Consider the following 13,380-nt stretch of genomic DNA (forward strand, 5'->3'; position numbering starts at 1 on the left):
GAGGTGGTTGGTAGTACCGCTGGTTCAATTGTTGTGCTTGTGGTTGTGGTGCAGGAGGATTCAGGACATTAGTACTCTTGTAAGACAAGTTAGGATGATTTCTCAATCCTGGATTGTATGTGTTGGAGTATGGGTTGTTCGGCCGATATGCTTGAAAAGCATTAACTTGTTCGAGAGAACTCCGACACTCTTGTGCCCAATGTCCAACTATGCCACAATTATCACACATAATCTCGGAGGTAGTACCCAAAGCAGCAACACTTGCAGGAGAGGAGAGCTGCATATTGTCAAGTTTATTGCTGATGGCATTCATCTGTGCAGCTAATAAGGATATAGAATCTATCTCATGCTTTCCACCCTTGTTAGCTAGTCCTCGAGGATTACCATATTGAGAGTTGTGGATAGCCATCTCCTCGATCAAATCATGAGCAGCATCAATTTCCAGTTTCATGAATCTCCCATTTGCTGCAGAGTCAAGGATAAGTCTCGAGTTGTTCCCCAAACCATTGTAGAATCCTTGAACTAGGAACCATTTTTGTAGACCATGATGGGGACATTCTCTCTGAAGATCTTTAAATCTTTCCCATGCCTCATGTAAAGACTCATCAGTCCCTTGGGTGAAGTTTGTAATCTGACTACGCAACCTAGCAGTCTTCTCTGGAGGGTAGTACTTTCTGTAGAAAGCAGAGCCAAGGTATTCCAATCAGTGATCCCAAGAGTGGCTCGATTAATCCCATTTACCACTTTTGCCTTGTCTCGAAGTGAAAATGGGAAAAGAATCTCCCGAATCTGATCTTGTGTCACTCCCTGCTGCTTAATGGTAGAGCAATATTGGCAGAAATCTTGATAATGAAGATTGGGGTCTTCATTAGGTCCACCACCAAATTGTTTTCTTTCGATCATGTTTAGCAATGCAGGTTTGATCTCGAAATTTACAGCTTCGATTTCAGGCATTTGATTGCTTTTGGGAAGTTCAGCCAAAGAGGGTTGGGAAAAATCAGTAAGCCTCCGAGCCATCTCTGATTCTGGTGAAGCAACAGAGCAATGCTGGTAGAATCAGAGTCAGAATCCAAAGGATTACTTCCCTTGGATTATCTCGCAACTGTCTGGAAAAGTTCTTCTGTCTATGAAGGATCTTTCGATTTCAGGATCAAATTGTAGGCAATCTGAACTCAAACTCCTGCGCATAGAGAACTAAAGAACAAACAATTAAGAGATTTTGTCCCAAAGAACAAGTGTTCTCTGAGACGAGAGTATATAATCTAGACTCTAAAACAATTAAAGAAAATGGAACAAAACCGTTTCCCCGGCAACGGCGCCAAATTTTGACAGGCTAAAGTCGTATCACCTTATCAAAAGTAATCCTAAGTCCTCTAACAAAAGTAGTCAGGGAAGTAGGGTCGAATCCACAGAGAAACAGTGTTCTTTTCCTAATTGTCAGTCAAATCTAGAGTATAGGAACGAGTGTTTGTGTGTAATTATACTAAACTAAACTATAACTAATTCAAGAATTATCAATAATAAAAAGTCTAGGGCATAGGTTCACCAATGATCAATAATTTGGGATGAAACACTAAAATCAACAATTAATAATGCAGTTAAACAGATTGATTCGCTCTCTCAAGTCTAAATCAAGCATAGAACGATATTAACAGCTCTCGCAATTTATTAACACCAATTCTACCTATTGAAACTAGCCTTAATATCAAGTTTATACCTCTCGGCGCATAACCTAATATTGCAACACTATAACAATCAAATCTGGCCAAATTGGATTGAATAGACATAAAAACATTCAATAGGAATCAACATGCATCAATAAAAATCAATACTTTAATTAAACATCCCTTCCTAATTGATCATGGATCCCCCTAAACCCTAGAAATAGACTACTCAATCATAATTGGAGAAAACATATTCATAATTAAATAAGCAAACATGAATTTATAATAAAGAATTGAATAGAAATAAGCAAAGAAGAGAAATAATACCAATTGTAGAACCAATCTTGCAAAAATCAAAGCTTGTATTGAAAATTCAATGTAAATGGAGAAAAGCAAAACTAGGGTTCTTCAATAATTGAGAGAAAAAGAAAATAATCTTTATGAATTAATCACCGAAAAACAAAATAGAAAATAAGATAGGAAATAATAATATTCCCTTGAGTCTTTATACCTTTCTATTTCCTAAAACAACTAGAAAAATAGAGTCTAATTCGTCAAAAGATAAAGCCTTATTCGACTAGGAAACCCGGAATAATCCGCGGCCGCGGATTTTCGGGCTGCAAAACAGCGTCAACTTGCAAAGACCATATCTCCCAAACTAGAAGTCGTATCGGGGCGTGTAATATATCGTTGGAAAGCTCTTCAAGTCTAGTTTCCAACCCCACTGGAATCACTAAATTCCGATCTCTGGATAATAAGTTATGATCAAAAGAGTGCACATGACTCAATTTCCATACTTCTTTAATACGTTTCCGCTACGTTTGGTTGCAATCCGACTTGAAGATGCCCTTTGGACTTCTCATTTGACTTAGCTCCTTCCTAGATGCTTCTCATGCTTAAGCTTATCCAATAATACTCCAATTGTGTTCTCAATACCTGAAAACTATCAAAAACACCGAAACACACACAAGAGTAATATCTTCTCAACTTAAGTAACTATGTGCAATTATGGACTAATAATGCAACTAAATGATCCTAAAATGCAACCTAAATGCATCATGAAATGCCTATATTAATATGACTTATCAGCGAATCATACTGATAAATAGCATCCTATCTATGCTCAGCCTTAATATTCTCAGTACTTTCCTCATTCCTAAGACTACAGCAGACCGGTTGAACTCCATTTTCGCAAGATTTCTGTGGGCTGGTACAAGTGACAAAAAACCTATCTACTGGAAAGGAAAGTCAACGCTGGAGTTACCTAAAAGTAGCGGAGGGCTAGGTATAAGAAACGTTCATCTTTTTAACAAAGCGTTACTTGCAAAGCAAGCAATCAGAATTCATAACTCCAGTCACTCTCTGATATCTCAATTGTATATAGCAAAATATAAGGCATCTCCAGTCAACTTGACCCTCAACAAGGCAAAGTTAGGGAGAGTTTCCTGGGGATTTAGGGGACTCTGCAGGGCTGTGCAAGACTGCGCGGGAGGATTCACTAAAATAATAGGTGATGGCTCGGACACCATAATATTAGAGGATAAGTGGGTTAGAGGAGAACCCATCAAGCTTAAATCTGGAATTCATTTGCAAGAAAGGGGGATTCGCACCGTTAAAGATTTATTGGTGGCTAATCAAAAGAGGTGGAACTCGGAGCTCATCTGGAAGATGTTTGTGCCAGAATCGTCTATCAGGATCCTCACAACCTACATTCCTAAGGAGCATATTCAAGATTACTTTGCATGGAGTGGATCTAGGCATGGGGATGTCCGAGTAAAGGATGCTTACGTATTCCTTCTTGGACTGCGAGGAGGTCTTCAATCCACTTGTTCTAAACGGAGATTCTGGAGTAAACTCTGGGCTTCTGATCTTAGACCCAAATGGAAAGTTTTTATCTGGAGACTTCTCCAGAATGCCCTAGCTGTCAATTGCAACCTAGCAAAGCGTAATATTCCCATCAGTGTTAACTGCAGCATATGCCAACAATTTCCAGAAGATGAAAGGCACCTATTCAGAGATTGTGATATTTCTTCTCGAATATGGTCTGCTTCTGTTCTTGGAATTAATACGCGGTCAAGTGTATACATTCCGATTGAAGATTGGATCCGGAATTTTCTTCATCTCTTTTGGCGGGAAGATGGTTTAAAATCTGAGAGGGTAAGAGAGTTTGTTACTACTCTCTGGTCAATCTGGCTTTATCGAAATAATATTGTGTTTAATAACTTAGCTGAGCACCCGGTGGCTATACTTCAAAAGAAGATAATCCTTCTCGAAGAATTTGATGAAAGCAGTAAAATAAACGGACAACAGCTTAAGAGGGGTTCAATTGAATCTGATTCTCATCAGAGGGTCTCACCTCTTCTCCATACTGAACAACCAGAAGTATGCTCAGTTTTGGTAGATGGAGCTTGGAAGAGACATAAGCTAAACTATCCGAAAGCGGGAATAGGGTGGACGGCCTATATGAACGGTGAAAAGATATTTGAGGGTAATGCCAAAGTTTCAGCTTCTTCTCCTCTACAAACTGAAGCCCTAGCAGTGTATCGGGGTCTCTACGAAGCTTTCTCAAAAGGATTCCGAAATATACAAGTTCAGTCAGATTCAGCAGAAGTTGTGCGTGCAGTGAGTAGTCTATATCAACCAGTAGAAATTGCCACAATTATGTATGATTTCAGGGCTCTGGCCCAACGAGTTCCTCAATGGGGAATTACGCGGGTTCGGAGAGAAGATCTAGTCGTAGCGCATAATTTAGCAATAGCGGCTAGGCTAGGTAAATTACTTTAATATGCCTGTTTGTTCTTGTTGCCAAAAAAAAAAAAAAAAAAAAAAACATAAATCATATAACACTACCATAAAAAGGTATATAACTAGATGAACTATACAATCATTGCTTTTCAATGAAATCTTAAATAATGATACAAATTTGAAGCAACGCCACACAAAATTCATGACATGTTTCGTGCTCGAAGCGACCCGAAAGTGACCTGAAATCAAGTATGGTACATCCCGATAACTACCAACCTGAACCCGACTCGAAACTGACCCAAAACGCTATTGTCCCGACCTGATAAGTATCCGACGCATGCATGACATGAACCTGAAAACACCTGCTACAAACCTGCAATAAATCCGACCCGACACCATATGATCACGAAAGATGAACTGTCACGAAATTGGCCGCGCATAACCCGACCGAACCTGAAAGAAGAAATGAACCGAGACAAACCTGACCGAATTATGACCATTCCCGACCTGCACCCGACCTGTTTGATTTAATGACCTGACACGACCTGACCTAACATGACCTGAAACCTGAGATGACCCGACCTGAACCCCACTCGAATAACTGAATTGACAGCTCTAAGGTGAGCGTGCAACCCATATTTGTGCGCATACAGCCCATACCATGCCAAATTCTTCTTGCACCACATTATATTCTGATATTCACTGTTCACATGTATGACGTGCAACATCTGACCACGCACGAGAAATGATAAACATCTAATTGCTAGATGTTTATAAACATCTAGCAGGGGTAAAATTGTCAATATACATAAAAAAAAGTTATCAGTCAAACAAAAAAGTAATCTCGAAAATTGGGCACTGTCAGAAAATTTCGATGCTAATATATGATGTTCATGCTACTACAACTTGTGTTCGTGTAACTATAACTAGTGTTTATGCAACTAAAAATAGTGTTTATGTATAAACAGATAGTGTTCGTATTTTTTTAATTGGACACTGTCAGAAGATTCCGATGCTAATATACAGTGTTCATGCTACTAGAACTAGTGTTCGTGTAACTATAACTAGTGTTTATGCAACTCACACTAGTGTTTGTGTATAAACAGATAGTGTTCGTATTTTTTTTTTACATATCTAAATAAGAGATAGAGAAGAGTAAAATAAAAATATGATGAAATTATATCAAGATGGATGTCTATTTGTAGAGAATAAAAATATATGAATATTGGTATATTTTTTATTTTTTTCTAAAATATATTTTTTGAGATATACAAGTTTAAAAAATTGGAAAAAGTAATTTGTTTGGATAAACAATATAGTGACATGTGTACCACTCACATGTTGCCACATTATTGCTAGATGTTTGGCAAACATCTAGCAATTAGATGTTTATCATTTCTCACCACGCACCCCGCCACACAGGCCACACAGCCGGTAAAGTTCGTGTACTACCACCACTAGAAAAGTTCCGTATTACCATTTCCGGCGAAACCAGTGTATAATACTATCAACCTAGAAACAAACTCTCTTGCAAACAGGTTTATTTCAAACTTTCAATGACCGCATCACAATCACTCCATCACAACAACTCAAACAAATCGTATAATATTACGCAGCGTGGATAAGCACCAAAATAGTCACTCTCTCTCGTCCCTCATTCACAAAATGACAAACCATAACCGAATAAAACTTACCCTTTAACCAAAAAAAAAAAAACCTCAACAACACAACTACTACGTGTTATTCTCATATAAAAACCATTGAATTCAGAAGAGAGAGAAAACTATACCAAAAACCGGTCTATTTTTCATTTCAAAAAATAGCAACACGATGAGCAAAATATGTCGACATGATCATGCTCATTCTCCCTTCAAAAAGTCACCTTCTACATTGAAACTTTCTAAACAACGAAACCTTCTTCTATTTCAATGTCGACATTCTTATAAAACCTTCTTAATCCTTCTATATCACTTTCTCTCACATCCTCTTTTTCCCCTGTAAATAAGCTCCCCACTTATCGATAGAGAGAGAAAATTGAGAGATCAGATTACTGATTACCCCTCTTTTTAATTTTCTCTCTCTATCTTTTCTATCCAACAAACTTATTCAGAAATTACGCAATTTTCTCATAATTCGAGAATCTTGTCCTCAATTAAACCCTTTATAAAACCCTTCACTTTTATTTCTTAAACTCCTCATGTCTTCCTTCTTTCAGGTTTTTTTCCCCTCTTTTTTTTTTTTTTTTAGCAACCAAAGAATAGTTTTTTTTTTCTTTATTTCTCTGGGTTTTTTTAAAATTATTCAACTTTTTTTGTTTTGTTTTGTGAAACAGGATTTCTTGTTCCCATTACTCTCCCTTAAACCTTTCAGAGAGAACTTTAATGTGTTGTCAGGTAAAATCATACAGTATCTATCTCTTTTATGCAATGAAAATTATAATCATGTTTTTTGGCAGCATTTTTTTTATTTTTTTTAAAATTGAAATTCCATGCTTTCTGTCTCATCTACCAACCTAAATTTTAGAGTTAATAAGGGCCCATGTTCTGCAAATTCAGCTCCAAGTAGCACTTCATGACAAGCGAAAGTTTCAATGAAATGAAGAAAATAATTGAGTGAACTGTTTGTTGATAAAAGAAAGAACATAGTGTTTTGTATGTCAATCAATCAAATGTGTGTTATAAAAAGTTGTAATGCTTTATCAGTTTCAGCTATATCTTATCAGTTTCGGCTAGTTTTGCGAAACTGACTTGTTTTCATTCTGTCCAAATTCAGGTACCCTTTTGAGGCAATTTAAAGAAACAATGTCGAATTCCACCTGTAAGTTAAGTGAATCAGACTTATGCCGAGATGATTCAGCAGCGTTGACATTGAAGTTAGTGGCAATTGGTTCGATTCTGGTAGCCGGAGCAACTGGGATTACGATCCCATTACTGGGTCGTAGGAAGAGTTTTCTTGCAACAGATGGAAATCTTTTTATTGCTGCGAAAGCATTTGCTGCGGGTGTAATACTAGCAACAGGGTTTGTACATATGTTACCTGATGCTGGAGAGAATCTAACAAACTCATGTTTACCAAGTCACCCATGGTCTGATTTTCCATTTTCCGGGTTCATTGCAATGATGGCTGCTTTGTTGACTTTGCTGGTGGATTCAGTGGGTACACAGGTGTATGAGAAGAAAGCAGAGAGAATGAAGAGGAAAAAGGATGGTTTGAGTGATGGATTTGTGCTTGATGGGTCTATTGACTCGGTTTCGGCTGCCGGGGTTTTGCCGGAGGATCGAGCCGCTGTTAAGAGTGGAGGAGAGAGCATTGTGGCGATTTATGCTCATGAGCATGCTCATCTTGATGGGAATGGGGTTGATGGACATGTTGTTGAGGTTGGAGATGATGGACATGGACATGGACATGGTCATTCTCATAGCTTTGGTGGAGGAGATAGTAGTGTAAGGCATGCTGTGATTTCTCAGGTAACATTACTATACTTCTCTCTTTGCAAATTTTGGTTAGTATTAAGGTGATTTTTGTTCTTAGGAGGTCACCTGTTATGTTTATGAATTTTTAATGTCGTTTGAATGTTTTGAACTAGTAACTTGACAAATGAGTTCAAAGGGGTTTGACAAATAAATTAGAGCAATACAGCTTCTAGTTTCTCTTCATTTGCTATGTTATTATTGAACTCAACATTCTGGCCTTTTATTTGTGCATTACGTGTGTGCAGTGACGTATCTAGGAATTTACTCATGGGGGTACGAATACGTAAGTAGTTAGACTCGTTAATTTTTTTTTTTCAAAATAAAGCTTTATTAACATTTTTTTCTCCCTAAGTTTAAGTAAGAACTTAGATATAATTGCTAACTATTTAAGTGTTCAATGTTTCAATTTAAATAACCAGATCTTTAGAAATAAGTTGTTCAATTTAAAAACAGTTGTTTAAGTATATAAATGAGAAAAAAAATTTCTCCTTAAGTTTAAGTAAGAACTTAGATATAATTGCTAACTATTTAAGTGTTCAATGTTTCAATTTAAATAACCAGACCTTTAAAATAAGTTGTTCAATTTAAAAATAGTAGTTTAAGTATATAAATGAGGAAATTTTGAAGGAAAAAGAATAGAGACAAAATTATTATTTCGGAGCTTTTATTTTTGTGGGCTTAGAGAGTAGTATATAGTAAAAGTGTTGAAGATAAATTAAACATGAGTCAAAGGGTAAGTAATTAAAAGCATAAAAAGAACTTTGTGGGGTTTTGAACTCGAGACCTCCTCATAAATTCATGGATCTTTCTTTTCCCTTTTGCTACCAACAAGACTAACCTCAACTTATTGATTTTTTTTCATTATTTTCCATAAATAATGGGGGTACAGCTGTACCCCTTGTACCCCCTCTAGATCCGCCCATGCGTGTGTGCCTTTCTTTGTATAGGTTGAATATAATGTGTTTTTATAGCATTTCCTTGTTTTTCATAATATCTAAAGTTAAAGGTCCATCTTGAAGATCGTGTAAAAAAACAAGCGGTGTATAGGACGGAAAGGTAAGATGAAGGAGACTCACTTAAGGGGATAAGGAAAAATCCTCAAATGATCCCTACACGGATACACCTCAGTGATATAAAGTGGAAAATAATACCACTACTCCACCACCTCAACATCATTGGTTGTTTCTTAATACTTGCAATTATTACATTTTGGGATGTTTCATGATACTTTTAACATTTTTTGATAAATTCTTATAAAAGTGTAAAGAAAGTCTAATATTATTATTTAAGCATGAGTTATGTTTCACTATCTCTACTCTTACTTGATACATGTTTCAAGTTTTTTGAAACGGATAAAATATTTATTAAAAGATCAAGAAGTGGTGAAGCATAGTAATGATAATAATTTATAATATACATAGATTATGATACATAAAATTTTGATTCTTACTATTTCTTGGATCTAAACTCTGTTATAGTATTGCATTTTCAAGGTTTGGTAAACTTGTGGTTAGATTAATCATTATAGCACGTAATGGAGATGTATTGCACTGCCACTTACTCTTTTTGACTAGGCAGTTTATGTGTAAATAATATTTTGAAGAAAGTTTATGTGTAAATTTAAGCTTGACATTCAAACTAGTTTTTCCCATGTACGGCTCTTTTTTATATAATATCGAAGGTCACCATCACCATCGTGGGTTTGATCTAATAGATATTCGTTTTAGTATTATTTTAGGCTTATAGTGTTATAGTCCATACTTCATTGTAGAGATGGCCAACAGTGCGGGCCAATCCAGCCCATCCAACCCAGCCCACCTCGTGGGCCGTGTGGACCGGGCCAGCAAAAAGCCCGGTCCAGCCCAGCTCGAACCGTGAAATTGGTGGGTGGGCTGTGGGCCAGATTTCTTGAGCCCAGCCCACTAAAGCCCACTACTAAAACCGCCCAGCCCGGACCATGAAACCGGTCCAACCCAGCCCATGAACCAGCCCAGCCCAATCCAAGTAAATATTGAACCAAATTGTGTATATTTTAATCAAATTGTATATATTCTAATCAAATTGCATATATTATAATTCAATAAAATTTAAAAATAATGAAATTATTCATTAATATTAATATTTGTATATATTTTTAATTCATTTTAAAGATTTTATATAACAATAATGAATAATTTCAGTGATTAAATAATTTTGAAAAATAAAATCTCATGCCGGCCCGTCAGCCCGGTCCAGCCCACCAAACCCACGAACCGTGAAAACCGGTAACAGACCGGTGTGGGCCAAGATTTTTCAGCCCACGGACCAGCCCGCCCAGCCCATGAATTTCACGGTCCGGTCCTGGGCCGTGAAATCTCAGCCCAGCCCACTACGGCCCATGGTCCGGCCCGTCCAGCCCGCACCAATGGCCATCACTACTTCATTGCATGTAGTAACATTCCATGGTTGATATAAAAAGCACTTCACAAGTGGGACATTACAATGTGCTAAAAGAAAAATTAAGTGGGACATTACAATTACGTCACATATATAGAGAGTTTCTTACCACTAGTTTAGGCCTTTTGACACTTCCTTCACCTAAGAATAAGATAAACTGTTGAAATTGACTCATGTTTCTGAACATTTTTTTTAGTGTTGCACAAATAATGTAATCCCTATTTTAACATTTATTTCCAATATGTAAATGTTGATATCTTAAGTTCCTGATACAACTAACTTCTAACCATCTTATTTGTAGTATTAATTTTGCCGCTCAATCTTATTGGAGTTGATTATCTTATTCTTTGCGTTGTTTATTTTTTTAAAAAATAAGAAGGTTCGTTTAAATCTGATGATGTGGACCAATAATGTTGAACATATAATGTAGAAAAAAGTAGGATAGATGATTTTGACTCGTTTGTAAGGATGCTTTTGTTATTTATTTCTTCATAAAGAAGGGGGTGTGTTGGGGCATTTCTTTGATGATTGTTACAGAGGTTTGTTCACTCAAGTTCTATGAACCAAAGAGATTGCTTATGAAAGCAACTAAGCCAAATTCTGTGGCATATACTGCATAATTGATAGCCAGTGATGGTCCTTTCTCAACTTTAAAAAAGATGCTAATGCTAAAAGTATAATGACTTTTTCTCAAGTAAATGTAGCCTAAATAATATATTAGCGGATGAGCTTTTCCCTTTCTAAGCATATGGTTCTTTTGAGTGAGAAAGAGTAAGAAAGATGGAGAATGTAGTTTAACTGTTGATACTCCATTAGTGAGTTTTGGAATCTAGGACCATCTTGTTTCTCGGGGAAACACAAAGAAAGGAAGAAGAATAAGAGGAAAAAGTCTTATGGTAGTGCGTTGAAATGATCTATGTATTTTATGGCAAAAGTTAACGGACTCCCCCGGGGAGCTTTTATATAGTATCAGCTACCTACTTGTTTTATCTCTTTACAAAATCCTCAATGGCCAGGGATAGAGCTGAAGATACTAATTTTAGTAGTGAATATGATTCGTCAATCAATATGCTGTTGATAGTCAGTGGTGAGTACTATGTTAATGGACTGTGTTGTTTATTGTGAGTGATTTTGACCAGTTTAGACAAGAATTTGAGTGAAGTCAACTAGTTATGTAGGTGGTGGGGATTTGTCTTGTTTCATGTAGAGTGCACAAAGAACTAAAACATCCCAAGATGGCAACCTATGCTAAGAAGTTACAAGAATTGCATTATACTCATCTTACAGGGGTAGAGCCACAACTTTTACTTCAGGGACTAAAGAGAAATTTGATTCTTTCTTCGAGGGGCGAGGGGCGAGGGGCGAGGGGAATTATAACTATAGTTAAACGTTTTGACAATGTTTCCATTGGCTTTCTGGATGTTTCTAAATTTTCAGGGGGGTTGCCAGGTTGGGGTTCTCGGCTTCTCGCTCACACCAAAGCCTTATATGTTCCTCTCCTGATTCCTTGGCTAATATGATTAACTTTCGAGCTCATTTTTTGCTCAAGAACATCTTTTTACATGATTATTAGTCTTTTTTTTAAGTTGCTGATTTGAAGTTGGATTTTCTTCTACTGTGCACATTCTTTTTCCTTTTTCTTAATATTTTTAAGAGTTAAGACCTTAACTCAGTTCAAAATTTGCTTATTCCGTAATCTCACATGTGCAGGTTTTGGAGCTTGGAATTGTTTCACATTCAGTCCTCATTGGTTTATCTTTAGGAGTATCACACAGTCCTTGTACAATAAAACCATTGGTTGCAGCATTATCCTTTCACCAATTCTTCGAGGGCTTTGCCCTTGGAGGATGTATAGCTCAAGCTCAATTCAAGGACAAGTCCACCATTATTATGGCCTGTTTCTTTGCCCTTACAACTCCAGGAGGCATTGCCGCAGGTATTGGTCTTGCCTCCTTTTACAACCCGGCCAGCCCAAGAGCTCTCATCATCGAGGGTATCCTCGACTCTATATCTGCCGGGATCCTTGTCTATATGTCTTTGGTTGACCTAATAGCAGCTGATTTTATGAGCAAGAAAATGAAATCCAACACTAGGCTCCAAGTTGTGTCTTACTTTGCTCTTTTCATGGGGGCTGCGTTAATGTCAGCGCTTGCTGTCTGGTCATGATAAACTGGTAAAAATTGACCTAATGTGATAGTTTTTGGGGTTCATGCTTGTTGTGTGTAATTAGTGTCCATAAATCACAGATGGGGAATTTTTCAGAACCCGGTTATTGAATTTTTCGTGCTTTAAAGAACCCGGGATAAGAATGAAGAAGTATCTGCATAATCCCCTTGGAGGGAGCCTGGGATTATAACTTACATCGGAAAACCGTGATTGTTGTATTCATAGTGAAGTTTGGTGTGTATACTGGTGGTTAGTAACTGATGTTATTGTTCAGTGCTATGACCTGAAACTGGGTTTGTTGCCTGCGCTAACAAGAAAGAAAAGGGGGAAAAATGAAAATGCAAAACAAGATGATTTTATACTATTCTGTATCTCTTTGTACATATTTACTTTGAGAACTGTTATTGTTTGCTCTTGTAATTTTTGTTCCTCCGAAATATGTTCCACAGACATTTCTAATTTTACTAATGCAAATTTCTTGTGTTTGACTTTATTTATTTTTTATAGCAGTACAATTGGGTGTTGGTATAAGGCAAAAAATGGGCTTTACCTTTAATAACTACTTCAAAGCTACTACTACTTTTCCTAAAACTAATTTGTTTAATTTTCCAAAACAATACTGCAAGTTTGTAGTAGTACAATCACCTAAGATTGACACTATTTAGTTGAACTTATTAAAATTAGTTATAAGGGAAAATTGGTCACATATATAAGTCCCAAGTTTGGTGGGTGTCTTTCCATATTAATCTGAAGTTCGATTAAGTTCCAATTATCAAGTAAAAAAAATATTCCTTTAACATGTTTTTAAATAGTTATTTCAACTTAATGGGTGAAAAGAAGAGGAAGAGGGTAGAAAAATAGGAATTTTAACCTCAAAAAAATATCGAAATTTCACA

The 13,380-nt window shown here is 36.7% G+C and overlaps 1 protein-coding gene and 1 non-coding gene across 2 annotated transcripts; both read left to right on the forward strand.

Annotated features, from left to right (window-relative positions):
- The first annotated feature begins 539 nt into the window (after positions 1-539).
- Positions 540-646, forward strand: LOC125495286 (small nucleolar RNA R71). Its single transcript, XR_007271924.2, has one exon. It is a non-coding gene; the product is annotated as a small nucleolar RNA R71 (small nucleolar RNA).
- Positions 647-6,181: 5,535 nt separating this feature from the next.
- Positions 6,182-12,977, forward strand: LOC104884321 (zinc transporter 4, chloroplastic). The gene is made up of 4 exons (XM_010668958.4): positions 6,182-6,624; positions 6,742-6,802; positions 7,182-7,876; positions 12,029-12,977. The coding sequence occupies exons 1-4, from the start codon at positions 6,607-6,609 to the stop codon at positions 12,482-12,484; spliced, it is 1,230 nt and encodes a 409-aa protein (XP_010667260.1). The 5' UTR covers positions 6,182-6,606; the 3' UTR covers positions 12,485-12,977.
- The last annotated feature ends 403 nt before the right edge of the window (positions 12,978-13,380 follow it).

Source organism: Beta vulgaris, chromosome 2 (genome assembly GCF_026745355.1).
Source record: "Beta vulgaris subsp. vulgaris cultivar EL10 chromosome 2, EL10.2, whole genome shotgun sequence".
Lineage (NCBI taxonomy): Eukaryota > Viridiplantae > Streptophyta > Magnoliopsida > Caryophyllales > Amaranthaceae > Beta > Beta vulgaris.

What these genes read in the sequence shown, in the direction of transcription:
- LOC104884321 (XM_010668958.4), top strand. An exon ending in GAACTTTAATGTGTTGTCAG is followed by an intron (nt 6,803 to 7,181) that starts GTAAAATCATAC and finishes GTCCAAATTCAG; the next exon opens with GTACCCTTTTGAGGCAATTT. An exon ending in GGCATGCTGTGATTTCTCAG is followed by an intron (nt 7,877 to 12,028) that starts GTAACATTACTA and finishes TCACATGTGCAG; the next exon opens with GTTTTGGAGCTTGGAATTGT.